We start from the raw sequence: 16,630 nt of genomic DNA on the forward strand, positions 1-16,630 counted from the left end.
GAGACAGGGCAGAAATTATATGTGCAAAACTTTGGAAGCACGAGAGAGCATGAGGCTTCAGGGGACTGTAAGGAGGGCAGAGAATGTGGGGCTGGGACTCCAGATTGGGGGGGAGGGTGGGCTGAGATGGAGGAGGATTGTTCCGTTCCCACTTCCTCTGCCCTGAGATAAAAGGACAGTGCTCCTTCTGGTAAACAGCCAGGGCAGGGGTCAGATAAACACACTTGACTTGAGATTAGCAAGTGCCTGGGTCACAGCAGGACTCTGCAAGGCAGGGGGCGAAAATGCTCATTTTATAGACTGGGAAACTGAGGCCTGGAGGGCAGGAAGGCTGGGTCCAAGGCCACATGCAGGTGGGATCTGACCGTGAGTTCTGCGCTTCCCCCACCTCCCAGGCTGTCCGCTGGAGGTCTCTTGGTCTCTGCCCCGGCCCTGGTCAAGGGCACATGGGAGTCGTGAGAAGCGTTGAGATGGTCTGTGGGGTGGGGGTGGGGGGCCGCAGATGGTGGGAACAGAGGTCAGGCTCAGGACTGGCTTCCTGGGGCTATGGTTTCCGCTGGGAGTCGGGGAGCATCTATTCTTAGTCTCACACTCAGCCAAGGGCAGGAAGAGGCTGAGGTGGGGGTTGGGGGCAATTGAAGGATGCTGGGTGGACACTGGGCAGGGGCTGGGTCCTGGGGCAGCTGGGTGCTGTGGTGCCTCCAGTCTGCCTAATGGGTCTTCCTGACACCCAGCTTGTGTCCCACCCAGCTCACTTACCCTCTATGCCTCCCCAGTGCCCTAGAGCCCAGCACCTGGACTTGCTTTCAGCCCTGCCCAGGAAGCCCTGCAGAAGGAAATGGCAACCCACTCCAGTATCCTGGCCTGGAGAATACCCACAGACAGAGGAGCCTGGTGGGCTCCTTTCCACGGGGTCACAAAGAGCAGGACACGACTGAGTGAATTTCACTTCACTTCACTGCCCTGGAAGCACTTGTTGCCTTTTCCTCTGCAAGGCAGGCCCAACTTCCTTCTCTGTCCGGCAGCCCTGTCCTCCCAGGCCTGGCAGGGCCCTCCCCAAGGGAACCTTCAGAGCCCCTTCTGGGACCCCTAGACCTTGTGCCTCTCCTGCCCCAGCCTGAACCCTTGCCTGGAGCAGCTCTCCTCCCTTTGGACTGGGGACTCCTGCTAAACATGTGCCCAGCTATTCGGGGACATGGCCGCCTTGTTCCCCTCCCCCAGAGCCACTGTCTCCCTTGGGGTCTACAGGCCACCTGGATTGCAGAAGTGAAGTGAGGAGGAACCGAGACACTGGGACTGGGAGGACTCCTCTTGGGGCAGGTAGGGAACCTGAGGCTGGAAATGGGAGGTTGGAGAAGGCTGGGTTCTAACTCTGACAACTGGTTTCTAGGCTTGAAAACGTGGGCCTCTGTGAGTCTGTTCCCCAAATGGATGTAAATGCTGTCAGGTACGGCTGGTGTGAGGTCTGCTTAACGCCTGCTAAAGGCCAGGTCATTGCAGCCACACACAGCCTGCATGCTGAGACCAGAACAGGGCCTCACCCATCTGGTGAGCAAGCTCTGCCCCAGACTTGACCTTGCTCCAGGGCCTGTCCTGCTCCCACGACGGTGGAGCAGGCCAGGGATCAACTGGAAGCGGCTGCCCAGAGGATGCTGATTGCTCTGGCAATCAGCCATTGATTAGTGGTGGCCACGGAGGGTCCCAAAGGGGATGGATGGTGTCTTCATGCTGCTGTACAGATATTCTTCTTCCACCTGGGCCAGGCTGGCTGGGTGGGCCAGGGTCTGCAGTGGGGAGTGGGCGCCCCTTGACTACATGCACTTCGTCCCCGAGTCCCCAGGCCCTGCTATCTAGAACGGGTCGCTGACGTATGAGAACATGTGGGGCAGGGCACATCAGTGGAGACCAGAGCTGAACCAGAGGCTCCTGGACAGTTAAGTCAGGGTTGGGAGATGACTGGGGGACCTGGGGGTGTCAGTCTCAGTGCTGGGGACCTAGGAGCAGATCACTCCCTGAGGGTGGCCATCCTGGGCACGGTGGGGTGTGGAACCCCCACCCCTGATGCCAGGAGTCCCCCAGGTCCTGACAACCACAGTTGTCCCTAGACACCGCTGAGCATCGAACCCTGGGTTAGGTGAACAGCTAAGCACCCCCTGGGGTGTTTAGGAATGCACCCTCCTTCTGGGGGGTGAGGGTAGAGGGCAAAGATGGAGGAAACCCTCAGATGACAAGGAGCTCCCTCGGGAACGGTTATCGACTATTTTTAGGGGTTGTACTTGTTTTCTAAAAGGTCTTGGTTGTTTGGTGTCTTAGTTCTGACAGATGTACTGTGGTTACACAAGATGTTAGCAATGTGGACAGCTGGGTGTGGATATGGGCATTGAGGGCGGGAACGCGAGATGACCTCTGCGGCATTTCTGACAATCTAAAATTATTCTAAAATAAAATGTTTATTAAAAAAACATGCACTCTCACAAGTAGACCAATTAAAGGAAAATAAACAAGATTTTTCTCCCCCCACCTAAAAAAATCTTTGTAGAGAAACAACCTGAAATGTACATATTTCCAGATGAAATAAGGTGTCTGGACCACGCTGTCTGAGGAGTGGAGGCAGCCCTTCAGGCTTCTTCTCACTTGAGGCTGGAAATGTCTCCATAAGAAATTGTTAAAAAGCAGCCTGTTTCTGGGGCGGGGCAGGAGTGGGGGCCGGCCTGGGGCCCCACTGGCACTCTGTGACCTGGTGAGAGATTGTACCTGTCAGACTCTCCACTGTCCCCATCCAAGACTTGGGGACAAGGAGGGCGGCTCTGGGTGGCATCCTTAAGGGACAGGAGAATGCCCAGGCCAGATGGGGCCCCCGGAGCGGCAGCTATGGAAGGATATTGCTCCCAGACTTGATAGTGGGCAGTAACGGGACCTCCGTGCCCATGGGGAGGAGACTGACCCCCAGCCAGCACAGGGGGTGAGCTGGGGGACCTGAGAGCTCAGACATCCCCAGATGGCCTCTTGGGGAGCATGCACTCAAGGCCCTGGAGCCTGGGTCCCACTGGTCCCACACCCACCCATCAGCGACCTGGGCCAGTGAGTTCCCTGCTGGCCCTGAGGCCCTGACTTGAGATGGCTGATGTGGGGCCTGTCTCGCTTGGGGCTCAGCGTCAGCCCAGGGACCGAGGTCTGGCGACACCTGCCGGGTCCCTGGGCTCTGAAAACCCCCAGCAGCCCCTCCAGTGCCACAGGCCCACCTGTCTGTGCGTCCCTCAGCTTTCCCAGGTAGGCTCCGCAGGGAAGTGGGACCTGTTCATGCAGGGAAGTGGGGGGCGCCCTGCGAGGACCAGGCCCCGCCAGGGGAGGCTGCCGGCTCTGCACAAGCCCTCTCTGGGTCGTGGGGCTCCAGGAGGGGTCCCGGCCATCACCGCCGGTAGCGGTAGCGTTTGAAGTGGAACCAGAGCTGGAAGATGCCATTGGCAAACTGGCAGCGGAAGCCGTGGCGGTGCGAATACTCCCACTCGCGGTTGACGATCTTGAAGGCGATGTCCTCGTAGGGCGGCCCGGCATGGAAGCGGAGCGTGGCGAAGTCCTTGTTGTCGGCGCAGGCCTCCAGGAAGTACTCGGGCGTGGAGCGCTTGTCGATGAGATCGGGGTAGAAGATGTTGAACTTGTAGCCCTGCACAATCTTGGGTGGTGGGTTGTCGAAGTCGTAGTGCGTCTGGTTGTACTTGTTCCACTCGAAGCCGGTGTGCACGCGGTTGAAGAAGCGCGGCTTGCGCGGCCGGTACTTGTCCGCCCACAGGTAGGCCTTGCCGGTCAGCGGCATCTCCACGCTGAACTGGGCCTCGTCCTGGCCCATGCCCTCCTTGGCTCGCCGGAAGAAGATGTCCTCTGCACTCTCGCTGGCGTCGCCTGCAGGGAGTGAGGTGGGGGGCGCGTTACCTGGGACCCCGGACACCCCCGTCCGGCCTCCCTGCCTGTCACACTCCCCGCTCCCAGCCTGCCTGCCCTGCGCCCCCTGTCCTCCCAGGTGGGCACCAAACACCACGTGTGCCCTTGCTGAGTTGCCCGAAGGGCCTGGTAGTTAGAGGCCCACCTGGGGACCTTGGATCCGGTCTCCCTGAGGCGGTTTCTCCTCTGTACCAGGAATGATGGCTGCCCCGGGAGGCCCAGGCCCTGGCCCACGGGCCATGTAAGGAGCTCAGAGCGGAGCCGGGCACTGGAGATAACCACCACCATCCCCGTGTCCTTTAGACAAACAAGCAAGTGAACCAAGGGACACTCAGGAGAGCTGGAGGAGGATCCAAGTGGGTTCAAGGACAATGCCCCCTTCTCCGCTGGGAAGCCCCGCCCTTGCCCACCCCATAAACAGGGAAGCCCCACCTCTTGCCGCACCCCCACCGCGCACCTGTGACCTGAAGCTGCTGCCGCGACAGCTGCAGGCGCTGCAGGTCCTCGTCCGGCTCCAGCACGTGGGCATCCAGCGGCAGCTCATGCGCTGTGAGCAGCCGCGGGCTGTACTTGCCGGCGTCATAGTCGTCCAGGCTCTGCTGGATCAGGTCCTCCTCCATGAGCACCGCCTCCCCGTCTGCCTCGCCCTCCGCTGGTGTGGCCCCTTCGGCCTCCGGCTCTGCAGGGCCGCCCTCCGAGGGCCCAGGCGGGGTGGGGGCTGGGTCCTCAGGCTCCAGGCTGCAGAGAGGGCTGGGCTGAGCAGGGCCGGCAGCGGAAGAGGGTCCTGGGGAGCAGGGACAGACAGGCCAGGACTTACCTGTGGCCGGGAGATGGCGGCTCCTGCTTGAGGATGGGGAATAGCGGCTCGCTCTCCACACCCTGCTCCTGCTTCAGCTTGTACAGCTTCTGCCGCAGCACATCCTGGTGCCGCTCCCGGAGCCTGGGGGGCAGGCCAGGCGGTCATCCGGAAGCCCCATGGGGAAGGCCCCTACCCAAGATTTCTCATGACCCCCAATTTGCAGCAAGGACCAGGTTGAGGGCAGCAAGGGGCTGCAGCACAGACAGACACCAGGAGAGGGCAGGTCCCTGCCCTGGGCCGGAAAAGGACCGTGGACTGGTGATGCTATGCTAAGTCACTTCAGTCGTGTCCGACTCTGTGTGACCCCACAGACGGCAGCCCAACAGGCTCCCCCATCCCTAGGATTCTCCAGGCAAGAACACTGGAGTGGGTTGCCATTTCCTTCTCTGATGCATGAAAGTGAAAAGTGAAAGTGAAGTCACTCAGTCGTGTCCAACCCTCAGCAACCTCATTGACTGCAGCCCTCCAGGCTCCTCCATCCATGGGATTTTCCAGGCAAGAGTACTGGAGTGGGGTGCCATTGCCTTCTCCGAGGAAGAGGATAAATTTAGAAGTGACTGCATTCTGTGGCAGACAGGAACTGTGTTTACACGATGGTCCCAAGCACACAGAGAATTCAAACACTGGGAGAGTGGCGCCTATGGATGGGACAGGCAGTGGCCTCTGGGGCTTCCTGTGATGTCTACTGACCCAGGAAAACAAAGGCCAAGTGCTCAGTGGAGGCTGGAAGGAAGGCGGCTGGGAGCTGGTGGGGGTGCCCCCAGTGAGGCCCCGCCTGCTTACCTGGCACGTGCCATGTGGGCCCGCAGCTGCTGGAGCAGGCTCTCCCAGTAGCCCATGTCCAGGTTGGGGCCCCCAGCCCGGATCTTGCCCTCGATGCCCTGGAAGATGACCTGCAGCTGGCTGTATGTCTTCCCCTTGAAGACTGACTGCACGTCGGAACTGACTGAGGCGTTGACCCCCTCTCGCCGCTCACCTGAAGTGGGGCAGGGGTGGCTCAGGTAAGGGCTGGGCCCAGGCCCTAACCCCTCACATTTGAGAGGCCCCAGATATCGAGGCACAGGCTGACTGACCCCTGTCCCTCACACTGGCTGGCTTCCTTGTTTGTGGCTCATCAGACAGCAAGCTGTGTACACTCCCACCCAGCCCCAGAGCCTCTGCACATGCCATGCGAGCTTTCCACCAGCAGTAAGTTCTTCCCCATGAAGCCGGCCTCCTAGATCCCAGCCATCCTCAGTCCTGAGACAATGCCCCGTCCACTGAGAGGCCTTCCACAGTCACCAGCCTACTCCCTTGGCCTAAGGGCCTAACTCTCAGTCTCCCAAGGGCGGGGACCTCCAGCTGCTGTTTGCTTAGCACTGTGCTGGGCTGGGTGAATGTAGGGCAGGCAACCAGCTCATGTTCCCTGCTCAAAAGCTGGCTTCTCCAACCCCTGCCAGTGGACAGAAGGTCAGTTAAATCAGACAGGGTCAAGAACCCGAGTCCCTTCAGCCAACCAACGTGGGACCCTGCAACCAGCAGTTGGGCTCCCAAGCAGCACTGGCTTCAGCGGGTCCTGTAGGACCAGCAGCTTGGCTGTGGTCTCTCGCAGGTGCAAATATATCATGGAACCAAAACCGAATCTGGCAGCAGCCTTCACACCCAGCCAGGCAGGACCGTGTCCTGCACTGACTCAAATATAAGCCAGGCCTCTGCTTGTTGACACAGATGGAGCCATCAGTGAAAACTTAACAATCCACAGAAGCCACAGGCGCTAAGCCACTGTCTAAAGGACCTAAGGGGGCTTTAACAGGGTGGGGAACTGGGGAGGCCACACGGGTGTCTGAGGACCCACTTTCTCCTGCAACCCTACTGTATAGTGAGGATTCCCCAGCTACAAAGGTGAGAAGGGGAGGTGATGGGAGGGGAAAAGAAAAAAAAAAGGAGGACTTTCCTGAAGGTCCAGTGATTAAGACTGCGCTTCCACTACAGTGGGTACAAGTTCAATCCCCAGGTGGGGAAGTTCCACATGCAGTGCGCCTGGGGGTGGGGCAACAGGAAAGAAAAAAGAAAAGAGAAGGAAAAGAAGGAAGGAAAGGAAAGGGCCAGTTTAACTGGAAAGGGGGAAGGCTGCCATCCTCAGGGCTCTGGGAACAGTGGGGCACACCTCTCAGCTCCCCTCCTCTCTCAGAAATCAGGCCCAAAGCAAACACACTTGCTCTTTGAGGACACCTGGAGCCACCTGGGGCCCCAACCACAACACGCAGGGGGAAAGGGGACAGAGGGGTCACTGATGCAGTGGGGATGGGGAGGGGCCAGGAGGGGCCATGGGCCAGGCACTCAGGGAGCTCTGGAAACAGGGCAGGGGTACGGGACCGGGTACAGACACTTGGCACAATGCCCCTTCACTTTCCTGCAGCCTTGGGGCGGGGCTGTGCTTCAGAAAGAAAACAGCCAGAGCCAAGCTCCAGCCCCAGCTCTGCAAACACCAGTGAGGGGAGAGGAAATGCTTCCTGACATTTGGGACACCAACAATTTCCTGCCTCACTCTAGAAGTTACTGGAGGGTGTGGGGCCAAGCTGCAGAAAAGAGCTGTGGGGTCCCAGAAAGCAGGGTTCCACTGCTGGTGTGAAGGCAGGAAGCCCCAGAAGGGTGGTGGCGGACAACCCCACCCTCAGGGGAACAGGGAGGAAGGGCCCAGGGAGGGGGGCAGGGGGCCGGATGGGAGCCTCCCAGGTGTCTGGCCCCCTGAGGAGTGAAGCGGAAGGTGGGGTCATTGGTGAAAAATCCCCCATGCCTTCCATGGTCCTGAGCTGAGGCGTCAACTCCATAAAGGTGGATGCTGTTTTGAATGTTTGATGACCGTGTGCTCACTTCTCTTCTGGAAACCCTCCGGGAGGTTGTCCCCTGTGCACAGGAAGAACACCCAGGCTCTGGGGACGCTGCTGACCACCCCTGGTGGCCAAGCTACTCACTCACTGGCCTGGGTGTGCCCCCAGAGTCAAGCCCCAGGCTGTCATCCAGTCCAAGGGCCTTGCGGCACCTCTCAACCAGCACCTCTGCCAACCAAGCAGCTGTTTCTGGACGTTTCTCTGTTGTTGTTTCGGGGTTTTTTTGGTCATACTGTGAGGGTTGTGGGAGCTTAGTTTCCTGATCAGGGACAGAACCCGGGGCCTGCAGCAGTGGGAACGCTGGGCCCTAACTGCTGTGCAGCTGTGGAAGTCCTCTGGACGTGCACTGCTGATGGCAGAGCCCCTTCCTTTCTCTGGGACTCACTACAGGATGCGCCCCGAGAGGAGGGCTGACAGAAACACAACTCCACTTTTGAAGATAAAGGATGCTCCTCCTCTAAGAGGAAGGAAACAGCCCCGACCACCCCGTCTGAGCAGCATGTACACAGGCTCAGGGGACAGAGGGCGCCTGTCCCTCAGCTGCCGTGGGTGGGCAGTGAGAGTGGGCTTAGAGCTTAGCAACACAGGCTCAAGGCCCCCAGGAGCTGGATGCCGTTAAAGCCAGTGGCTTCAAGGGGCAGGGGCAGTGGGGCTCCTGCGGTTGCTGACAGGCTTTTATAACGGTGGCTCTCAACCAGAGTTGAACCTGCTTCCTCTCAGGGGCCACTGGGCCATATAGGGAACATCTGTGATTGTCACGACTGGGAGCTCTTGGCACTGAGTGGGTGGGGGCAGGGAGGCTGTCCACACCCCACAGGGCCCAGGACAGGCCCACAGAAAATGGTCTGGGCCCAGATGTCAGCAGTGCTGTGGGGGGAGACACTGCTTTAGAGCTTGTCCTCTTTGCAATTATATGCATGTAATCATTTTGAAGAAAAGAAAAGCAATTAAAAAGGAACACAGATTTCCTTAGTGGTCCAGTGGTTAAGACTTGGAGCTTCCACTGCAGGGGGCATGAGTTTGATCCCTGGTCAGGGAACTAAGACCCCACAAAACACATGGTGTGGCCAGAAAAACCCCCCAAACAAGAAAAAAGCCCTCCATACAGCACAGGTTCCTACCAAGTGGAGTCGGGTCCTGTTCTCACTGAAACAGACTGAGCCTCCAGTGAAAACTTAACACCCAAACGGAAGAGTCCTACTGGTGCTGATACCACAGAACCCAAGTGCTAGGCAATTGTTTAAAGGAAGCCCTTGACACTGCTGGGTGAGACTCCCCCACCAGCAGAAGAGCCCCTCGCTTAGCACCAGCTGTTCCTGATGGCTTGCAGAGGCCTGATGAGGCTGTGGCTACCCCAGGGGGGAGGCAGAGACTTGCAGAGAATCGGGTCTTCTGTGGAGCCACCTGACCCGCTCCTACCAGACCCAGAGGTGCGACACTGCTGGCCTGGCCCACATTACCTGGCCCCTTGCCCGAGGCCTCCAGCTTTCGGAGCTTGGAGATCTCGTCCTCTGTAATGATTGTCATGTCCCTCCAGAAGTCTGCGTTCTTGCCCTGCTCGAGTTCCATGTAGACCTGGAGGAGGGGGCATGGCTGGCGTGAGGGCATGCCTGGGGCCTGGAGGTGGTGGTGGGGGGGCACACCGCAGGGCGCACCTGGATGTCCTCTAGCAAGTCCTCCATGTCAGCCACCGTGAGGCCGTTGAGGAAGGTATAGGGCTCATGCATCTCCACGGCCAGGTCGTCGTCCTCGGCACTGATGTACTTGGCCAGCAGGTCGATGGGCTTGGCCCGTCCGTCCCGGATGCGGATCTTGGACCTGCCAGGGAGCAGAGGGCAGAGTCAGAGCCAGGGCTGCGTCCTCACTCCCAGACTGGGAGCCAGGAGAGGAGCCCAGCCTGCTGTGGGCGGCGGTCAGGGAAGGCTTTGTGCAAAACGAGGCATCAGGCCGAGAAGCAAGAAAAGTTGGAAGGCACAGGCCCTGAAAGAGGCAGAGACAGGACAAGGTGGGGTCTGAAGAACAGTGGGTGGGCCACAAGAGAGGAGCAGAGAGGACAGCCTGGGCGAAAGATCTAAAGCCTCAGTGCTGTGCATGGGGAAGGGCATCAGAGGCTAACCCTGTTCCAACCCCAGAGAGCCCTGTGACCAGGCGGGTCTGAGCCCCTGGGGACTGTGGGTAGCCAGGTGAGTAGGGGCCAGGCCTAAGGCTCGCACAGCCCACATGACCTCAGACAACTCTTGACACCTCAGGAGCCTCGCTTTCCTTGTTTGTAGATGAAGCTGATGAGCAAAACGCCTCAAAGGCTGGGGACAGACAGGGCCTAGCCAGTCAGGGCTGGTTGGTACCCTCTACTCAGCTGTATGTTTGTACCACCCACAGCACCTGGCATCACGGGGTGAGAGTGCAATGATGAGGGAAGCAGACAGAAAGTGAGTCAGGAGGGGCCCTGAGGAGGTGCGAGGTGCAAGCTTGAGGGCCAAGGGGGCAGGGTGGGGAGCAAGGGTGGGTCCCACCCGCTCAGGTCCAGGAGGAGGGGGCATCTAGGAGGAGGAGGGGCATGTCCAGGAGCAGGAGGAGGGGCGAGCCCAGGAGCAGAAGGAGGAAGAGGAAGGGCAGGTTTAGTAGGAGGAGGGGCAGGCCCAGGAGCAGGAGGAGGAAGAAGAGGAAGGACAGGTTTAGTAGGACGAGGGGCGGGCCCAGGAGGAGGAGGGGTTGGGGAGCCCAAGCACCGAAGCTTGGCCTGCTGCAGGTGAAAGTTGTCTTCCTGCTCCTCCCAGGTCTTGAAGTGCTCCGCCTCCTTCTCTCGCTGCAGCATCTCCAGCTCCTGCTCCCGCATGGCCTTCTCTCGCTCCCGCTCCAGCCGCAGCTGCTTCACCTGAGGGTGCATGCAGAGAATGACGGGGGACAGCAGACGACAGGGTCTCGTGGGGTCTGCCCTTATCCTCTGAGCCTGTGGGGTTCCCCAAGGTTTGGGGGGGGGGGTACTGTTCCCGGCGCCTGGCCCCAGTGGGCTGGCCCTGGACACAGGAATCCATCCAGGGATGCCTGAAGCTCTGGACAGACCCTGGGGGAGAAGGGAACCCTCTTTCTACTAGAGACACAGTAGCTTTAGTGGCCAGGGCTGCTCTGGCCACCCAGCAGGGAGGGCCTTAGAATAAATCCTGGAGGCCAGCAAAGCTGAGGTACTGTCACTGCCTGAGCCTCTGGATCCAGCCATGCCTGAGGCCAATCTCCCCTGAACTTTCCACGAAAGCCAATCAGGTCCCTCTGGACTTAAGCCAGGGTGAGCCAGACTCATTTTCTGTCTGCTTCCCTTGAATCCCTCAGGAGGGAAGCAGGGAACCCCAGGGCACCCCCACCTTTTGCAGCTCCAGACGGTTGTCTTCCTGGATCCTCTTGTTCCGCTCCTTCAGCTCCTTCTCCTCCAGGTGGCTGATCCCCTTCTTCTCCAGGGCCTGGAAGGGCCAACCACACTCCCGCTGAGACAGATGCCTCCTCCCACCACCCTCCCTGGGAACACCCAGCACAGCCTCCCACACTTCATAACTGCTCTACCAGGTGGGGACCCACCAGGCTGAAGCACCTGCTCTGCTGATGTGGGGTGTGAGGCTGAGGGATTCGGCTGCCTGCAGAACTGTGGCCTGCAGAATCGGCTCAGTCCACTCCAGCATCATGGAGCTCTTCCCAGACCATGGAATCCCACCCTGCATGTGATGCTGAGACCCTGTTCTCCCATTCTGCCTGAGGTTAGGCTGGTTCTGTGGGTGGAGGGCCTGAAATTTTACACCACAGGAGAGTGTCATCAGAGGAGAAGCTGGCGGAAGCTGGTGTGTGTGCTCGTGCCGGCACACAATGTCAGTGGCAGGTACAATCTGGGCACATGCACTGGGAATGCTAAACAATGTCTTTGGAAATAAGCTGTAACCAGTGTATGAAGCAAAAGGCAGAAAGGACTGGCAAGCAACATGAGCAGGACTAAGGGCCCAGCCTGGCTGCCCGAGGCTCACCTTGTTCCAGATGAAGGTGCCCAGCAGGTTGTTGTCACCAAAGGGGTTGTCAGTGTTGGTATAACCCATGTACTCCTCGCCCCAGCCCATCTTCTCCCGTTTCTTCCGCTCCTTGGCCTCCTTCTTGGCCAGCCGGCGTGCCCGCTTCTCCTCAGGAGTCTCGAAGGCCTTCATCAGCTCCTCCTGCTGCTTCCGTTCTTCGCGCAGCCTCAGGCGTTCCTGCAGGCTCTGTTGCTGGCTCAGGGCTGCTGCCGCTGCCTCCCGGGGGCTCTGTGAGTGGTCCCTGGATGCGGAGCTGGACACTGAGGAGCCTGGGGACCAGGAACGTGTCCGTTGCCGCCGCTGCCGGTGAGCCCACTGGCCCCGCTGCTGCTGCTGCTGCTCATCGCTCGAGTCAGACTGAGAGGAGTGGTCCTGGGCGTGCCGGTGGGCAGGAGGGGGGCTCCGGGTCTGCCTTCCTCGCCGTGGTTGCTCCTCTTCTGAATCCGACCTGTGGAGGGAACCCGCGAAGCTCTGCTTGCCACCAGCTGGCCAGTCACCTGTCCCACTGCCACTGACTGGGCAGGCACCTGCTGGGGGCCAGGAGCTGGTCTAGGTTCTGGGAACATAGCAGTGACCCAAACACTGATGGTCCCTGCTTCTGTGGGGCTCACATCAACAAGTGTGACACTAGATGGGACCATGAGCCACTAGGATAGTGACAGTGCATTAGGGCATGTAGAGGTCAGAGAGGAGCTCGCTACGAAGGTGACACTGGAGGAAGTGTGGGCGAGCTACGGGGAGATCTGGAGAGAGTGATGGGGCAAAGGGCACAGAAGGAGCAAAGGCCCTTGGGCAGGAATTCATTTGGCATATTTAAACAACAGCAGGCAGGCCTGTGTAACTGGAGCAGAGTGAGTGAGGGGGAGAATGGGAGGGAGGGCAGGAGGGCAGGTGGCCTGGGCCAGATGGTGAGGGAACTATAAGCTCTGTCCAAGGTGTCCAGGGGGGCTTCCCTGGCAGCTCAGTCGTAAAGAATTTGCCTGCAATGCAGGAGACATGGGTTTGATCCCTGGGTTGGGAAGATCCCCTGGAGAAGGAAATGACAACCTACTCCAGTATTCTTGCCTAGAGAATTCAATGGACAGAGGAGCGTGGTGGGCGACAGTCCATGGGATTGCAAAAAGAGTCAGACGCAAATTAGCAACTAAACAACAACAAGGTGTCCAGGGAGGGCTTACAGAAAGAAGGTGGTGTTTGCCGGCTCTATAGGACAGGCAGGAGCAAGACTGGCGGCGATACAGAGCCTTGACAGGGCAGGTGAGGCGGGCAGGCAAAGTACGAACCCTGGGGATAGATTCTTTAATGTTGGGGGCCTTTGAGCAACTAAATCTGTCTTTATTTTGTCCAGTGCTCCACCCATTAAGCTCACGAGAAAAAACTTACGCCTTGAAAACCAATTATTTGGCATTACTTAAACAAAAACTACAAACTTGGTCAAATCTTCATAAATGACATTGATTTTCATGACCTATCTAGAGTGGCTGATTCTTGTGAATAGCTAAAATCTTAGAAACCAATAGGTGACAATAACAATTTATAGCTACCCACAAACCACTGCTAAAACATCAACATTAAATGTTAAACCAGAGTCAGCAAACTTTTTCTGTGAAGAGTCAGATGGTGGATGGCACAGTAAGTCAACTCTGCTATCACAGGGCAGAAGTGGCCCATGAACAGCACATGAACTAACTGGCATAAGTTTGTTCAATAAAATTTTATTTCTAGATGCCAAAACTTGAATATCATGTAATTTTAATGTGTCATGAAGTACTACTCTTTTGTCTTTCCCATCCTACCCCCTCCCCTCGACATTTAAACATGTAAAAGCTATTCTTGGTCCATAGGCTGTAGTTTACCAAATCCTGGTTTAAACCATCTCTTTACTATTTTCACTCCTTTTGTCTTCCTGGAATTCCTGGGTGACAGTGATCTTATGAGACTCAAAAGGAAAAGCCACCTTCTCAAACCTAGAGGGTGATCAGTGGATGACAGCCACCCTGGCTATCGTGTGGAGAACAGGCTGGAGGGATGGGAGACAGTGCATGCTTCCAGAGCCCCCGTGGAGATCCTGAGGGCACAGATGACAGAACTTGGATGAAAGTGGGGCAGGGACTGCCATTTACAGGCTGAGCCAGCAGTAGAACCTAGCTCTGAGAGTCAGTCCCTATCTCCATGCTGATTCCCTTGTGTTGGAACAGACTCAAGCAGACTCAAGCCAAGTCTGGTCAGGTCCCCCATCTCCAGAAGAAAAGGGCTGTGGGCAGATGGAAAGCCGAGCAACAAGTCCGAGGACTCAATCGAGTCCTGCCACCTGTCATCAACGGTTCTCTCTCACACCCCAGGAACAGGTGTTGTCACTTTTACTTCGGAAATCCCTTTCAAATCTACCCACTTTCTCACTGTACCTTCCCAAGGCCTCCCCTCGAGAAAGCCATCATCATCTGTTGCCTGGACAACTGTTACTACGTTCCTGCTCCTTGGTGTCACTCCTGCAGTCCCGCTGAGTCCCTTCTTCAGGCGAAAACCAGTGGGAATTGTGCAAGGTAATCCAGACATCACTTCTTGGTTCGAAATCCTCCATAGCTCCCTGCTCCCCTCTAAATAACCCTCAAATGCTTCAACGGTACACAAGCCTGCACGATCTGGTCTCCCGCTTCCTCTCCGACCTCATCGATTCCCCAACTCCTCGCTTCTGGAGCCTCTCGCTTTCCTATCGCTGCCTGGTCAATTCCGACGTCCTCAGACGTCCCCTTTTTGAGGAAGCTCTCCCTGACTAGCTCGAGGGGATCTCAGCTCCCCAAAGCCTGGAGCTGGACCTCCAGCGCGGCTCACACAACTACCCTACCTGCGATCCCGACTCCTCCGCCTCCGTCTGCGTCGTTCCTCGTCGTCTCGGCGACGCCGGTTTCGCCGCCCATGGCTTCCGCTCCGACTTCGGCTCCGATTCCCGCTCCGGCTCCGTTGCCTTCGACCCCTGCGACCAGCCGACCGCGAGCGCGAGCGTGTATCCCGACCCATCGGCTGGGACCGTGGCGACGGGGCTGACACAAATACCCGGGGCCTGTGCCGGGGGCCTTCCTCTCTTGTGGCGCGTGCCTGGTTGCCCCGCCCACGCCTGAGCAGGGAGATTGGAACCCATCCTGTCGCCCCATGCCGCGGGGACTTCGATCCTCCTTAACCTCTCCACTGTCCTCAATGTGGCCTAAGTGATGGACTCCGGCCGGACTGTCGCCGCCAGAATTTGGGATTCGCTCTTCAGGCAAAACTAGGGGCAGGCCCAGGTGGGTCCTAGCGCCTTAGCGAATCAGAGGGGTAGTGGGCGGAGCAAATGCGAAAGAGGACCTGTAAAGGGCGGGGCATGGGGAGGCGGGACCAAGAAACCGGCCTAGAGAGGAAGAGGAGCCGGCATGGGAGGGGCCTAGGAGGCGCGGTCAAGAGAAGGCGGGGTCTCTGGGGCGTGGCCTAGGAGACGTCTTGGGGGCGAACTCTCGCTGGTCTTGAGGTGGGGAAGCCTCCAGACTGTAGGTTTAAATCCAGGCTGCTCCAGGAGATCAGGGGTGGGTGCTGGTATGGAGACCGAAAAGTCTTAGATGATGGGCTGACCCTCTGTGAGAGTCCTCATCATGCTACACCACTGCCAATACCTGTGTTTCTTGGATTAAGCTTTGAAAAAACACTTCCATAACGTCTTAAATTCCTCATTAACTCATTTTATAGATTGGGAAATTGAGGCCAAGAGAGAGTCACGCCAAAATCCCGCCCCCAAAGAGCCAGTGTGGAGCTCATTGGTGGCCCATCCGGCTTTGTCCTGTGGGTGCTGGCAAACCGTGGGAGGGCTTTGAGCGGGGAGGGATATAAGGGGTCTTTAGGTGGAGTCCCTGCAGGGCCGTTAGGCAGGGGCAAGAGCACAAAGGGGTGAGAGTGGAAGCCCGAGATCTGGAGGAGCCCAAAGTCCTGCTCTGGGTTCCCCAAACCCCACCCCCAGGGGACGGTGCTTAATTCTTTAAGCCAACTCTTTAAATGTGTAGAACACAACTTCCAGACACCATCCTAGATGCTAGCTTTGCATATTCTGCTTGGTGCTGCACCGCGGGTTGGAGGGTGGTGGCATGGAGGCAACCCTTGTTAACTGCCTGTCTTGGGATATGGGTTGTCCTGGTGACAGGCTGGCCCAAAACGTTATTTTCCCCATCCGGAGGCATCCTTGAGCATGGTCACATAAGGGGAACATAGTCGTGATCGCCTAGTCTTGTGTACCAACGAGCTGTGCCATCTGTGTCTGGGATCAAAACTGGGTTGTCAAGGGCTTGCTCAGAGACAGAATCTTGTTTTCAATGCAGTGTTTCTCAAATTGGGAGTCAGGGAGAAATATTTTCCCCTTAAAAGGGGTCCATGCATTACTCAGTTTGACGGACTGGCAGAACAATCTCTGGGGAGTGTTTGTTCCTGAGGTCAGCTTTTATTTATTTAAAAAGATCTTTTTGGCCAGGCAGCATGTGGGATCTTAGTTTTCTGCTGCTGCTACTGCTGCTGCTAAGTCGCTTCAGTCGTGTCCGACTCTGCGCGACCCCATAGAGGGCAGCCTACCAGGCTCCCGTCCCTGGGATTCTCCAGGCAAGAACACTGGAGTGGGTTGCCATTTCCTTCTCCAATAGATGAAAATGAAAAGTGAAAGTGAAGTCACTCAGTCGTGTCTGACCCTCAGCGACCCCATGGACTGCAGCCCACCAAGCTCCTCCATCCATGGGATTTTCCAGGCAAGAGTACTGGAGTGGGGTGCCATTGCCTTCTCCCTTAGTTTTCTGACCAGTAATCAAATCTGCGTCTCCTGGGGTGGAGTCTTAACCACTGGCTTGTCAGGGGAGTCCCCTGTGGTCAGCTTTTAAAAAAAATTTTTGAGCTGAAGTGGAAGC

The 16,630-nt window shown here is 57.7% G+C and overlaps 1 protein-coding gene across 2 annotated transcripts; it reads right to left on the minus strand.

Moving 5' to 3' along the window:
• Positions 1–2,431: 2,431 nt before the first annotated feature.
• Positions 2,432–16,215, minus strand: CACTIN (cactin, spliceosome C complex subunit). Of its 2 annotated transcripts, XR_326611.4 has the most exons (11): positions 14,563–16,215; positions 11,676–12,165; positions 11,028–11,123; positions 10,398–10,543; positions 9,324–9,486; positions 9,129–9,243; positions 5,582–5,774; positions 4,757–4,879; positions 4,397–4,677; positions 3,243–3,900; positions 2,432–2,737 (listed from the first exon to the last, which is right to left on the minus strand). XR_326611.4 is itself a non-coding variant. In XM_006047886.4 (10 exons), exons 1-10 carry the CDS (start codon positions 14,733–14,735, stop codon positions 3,410–3,412), a joined length of 2,271 nt encoding a protein of 756 aa, XP_006047948.1. In that variant the 5' UTR covers positions 14,736–16,215; the 3' UTR covers positions 2,432–3,409. The 2 variants fall into 2 exon arrangements, 1 of the variants encoding a protein (XP_006047948.1); XM_006047886.4 differs by having other exon boundaries at positions 2,432–3,900.
• Between the last annotated feature and the right edge of the window lie 415 nt (positions 16,216–16,630).

Source organism: Bubalus bubalis, chromosome 9 (assembly GCF_019923935.1).
Source record: "Bubalus bubalis isolate 160015118507 breed Murrah chromosome 9, NDDB_SH_1, whole genome shotgun sequence".
In the NCBI taxonomy this organism is placed as follows: domain Eukaryota; kingdom Metazoa; phylum Chordata; class Mammalia; order Artiodactyla; family Bovidae; genus Bubalus; species Bubalus bubalis.

Excerpts from the sequence above, each read along its gene's own strand:
- CACTIN (XM_006047886.4), bottom strand. The coding sequence starts at position 14,735 with ATGGGTCGGGATACACGCTCGCGCTCGCGGTCGGCTGGTCGCAGGGGT. Across the intron at positions 12,166-14,562 it reads CGGAGGAGTCGGGATCGCAG|GTCGGATTCAGAAGAGGAGC; the intron begins GTAGGGTAGTTG and ends TTCCCTCCACAG. Across the intron at positions 3,901-4,396 it reads GCAGCAGCTTCAGGTCACAG|GCGACGCCAGCGAGAGTGCA; the intron begins GTGCGCGGTGGG and ends CACTCCCTGCAG.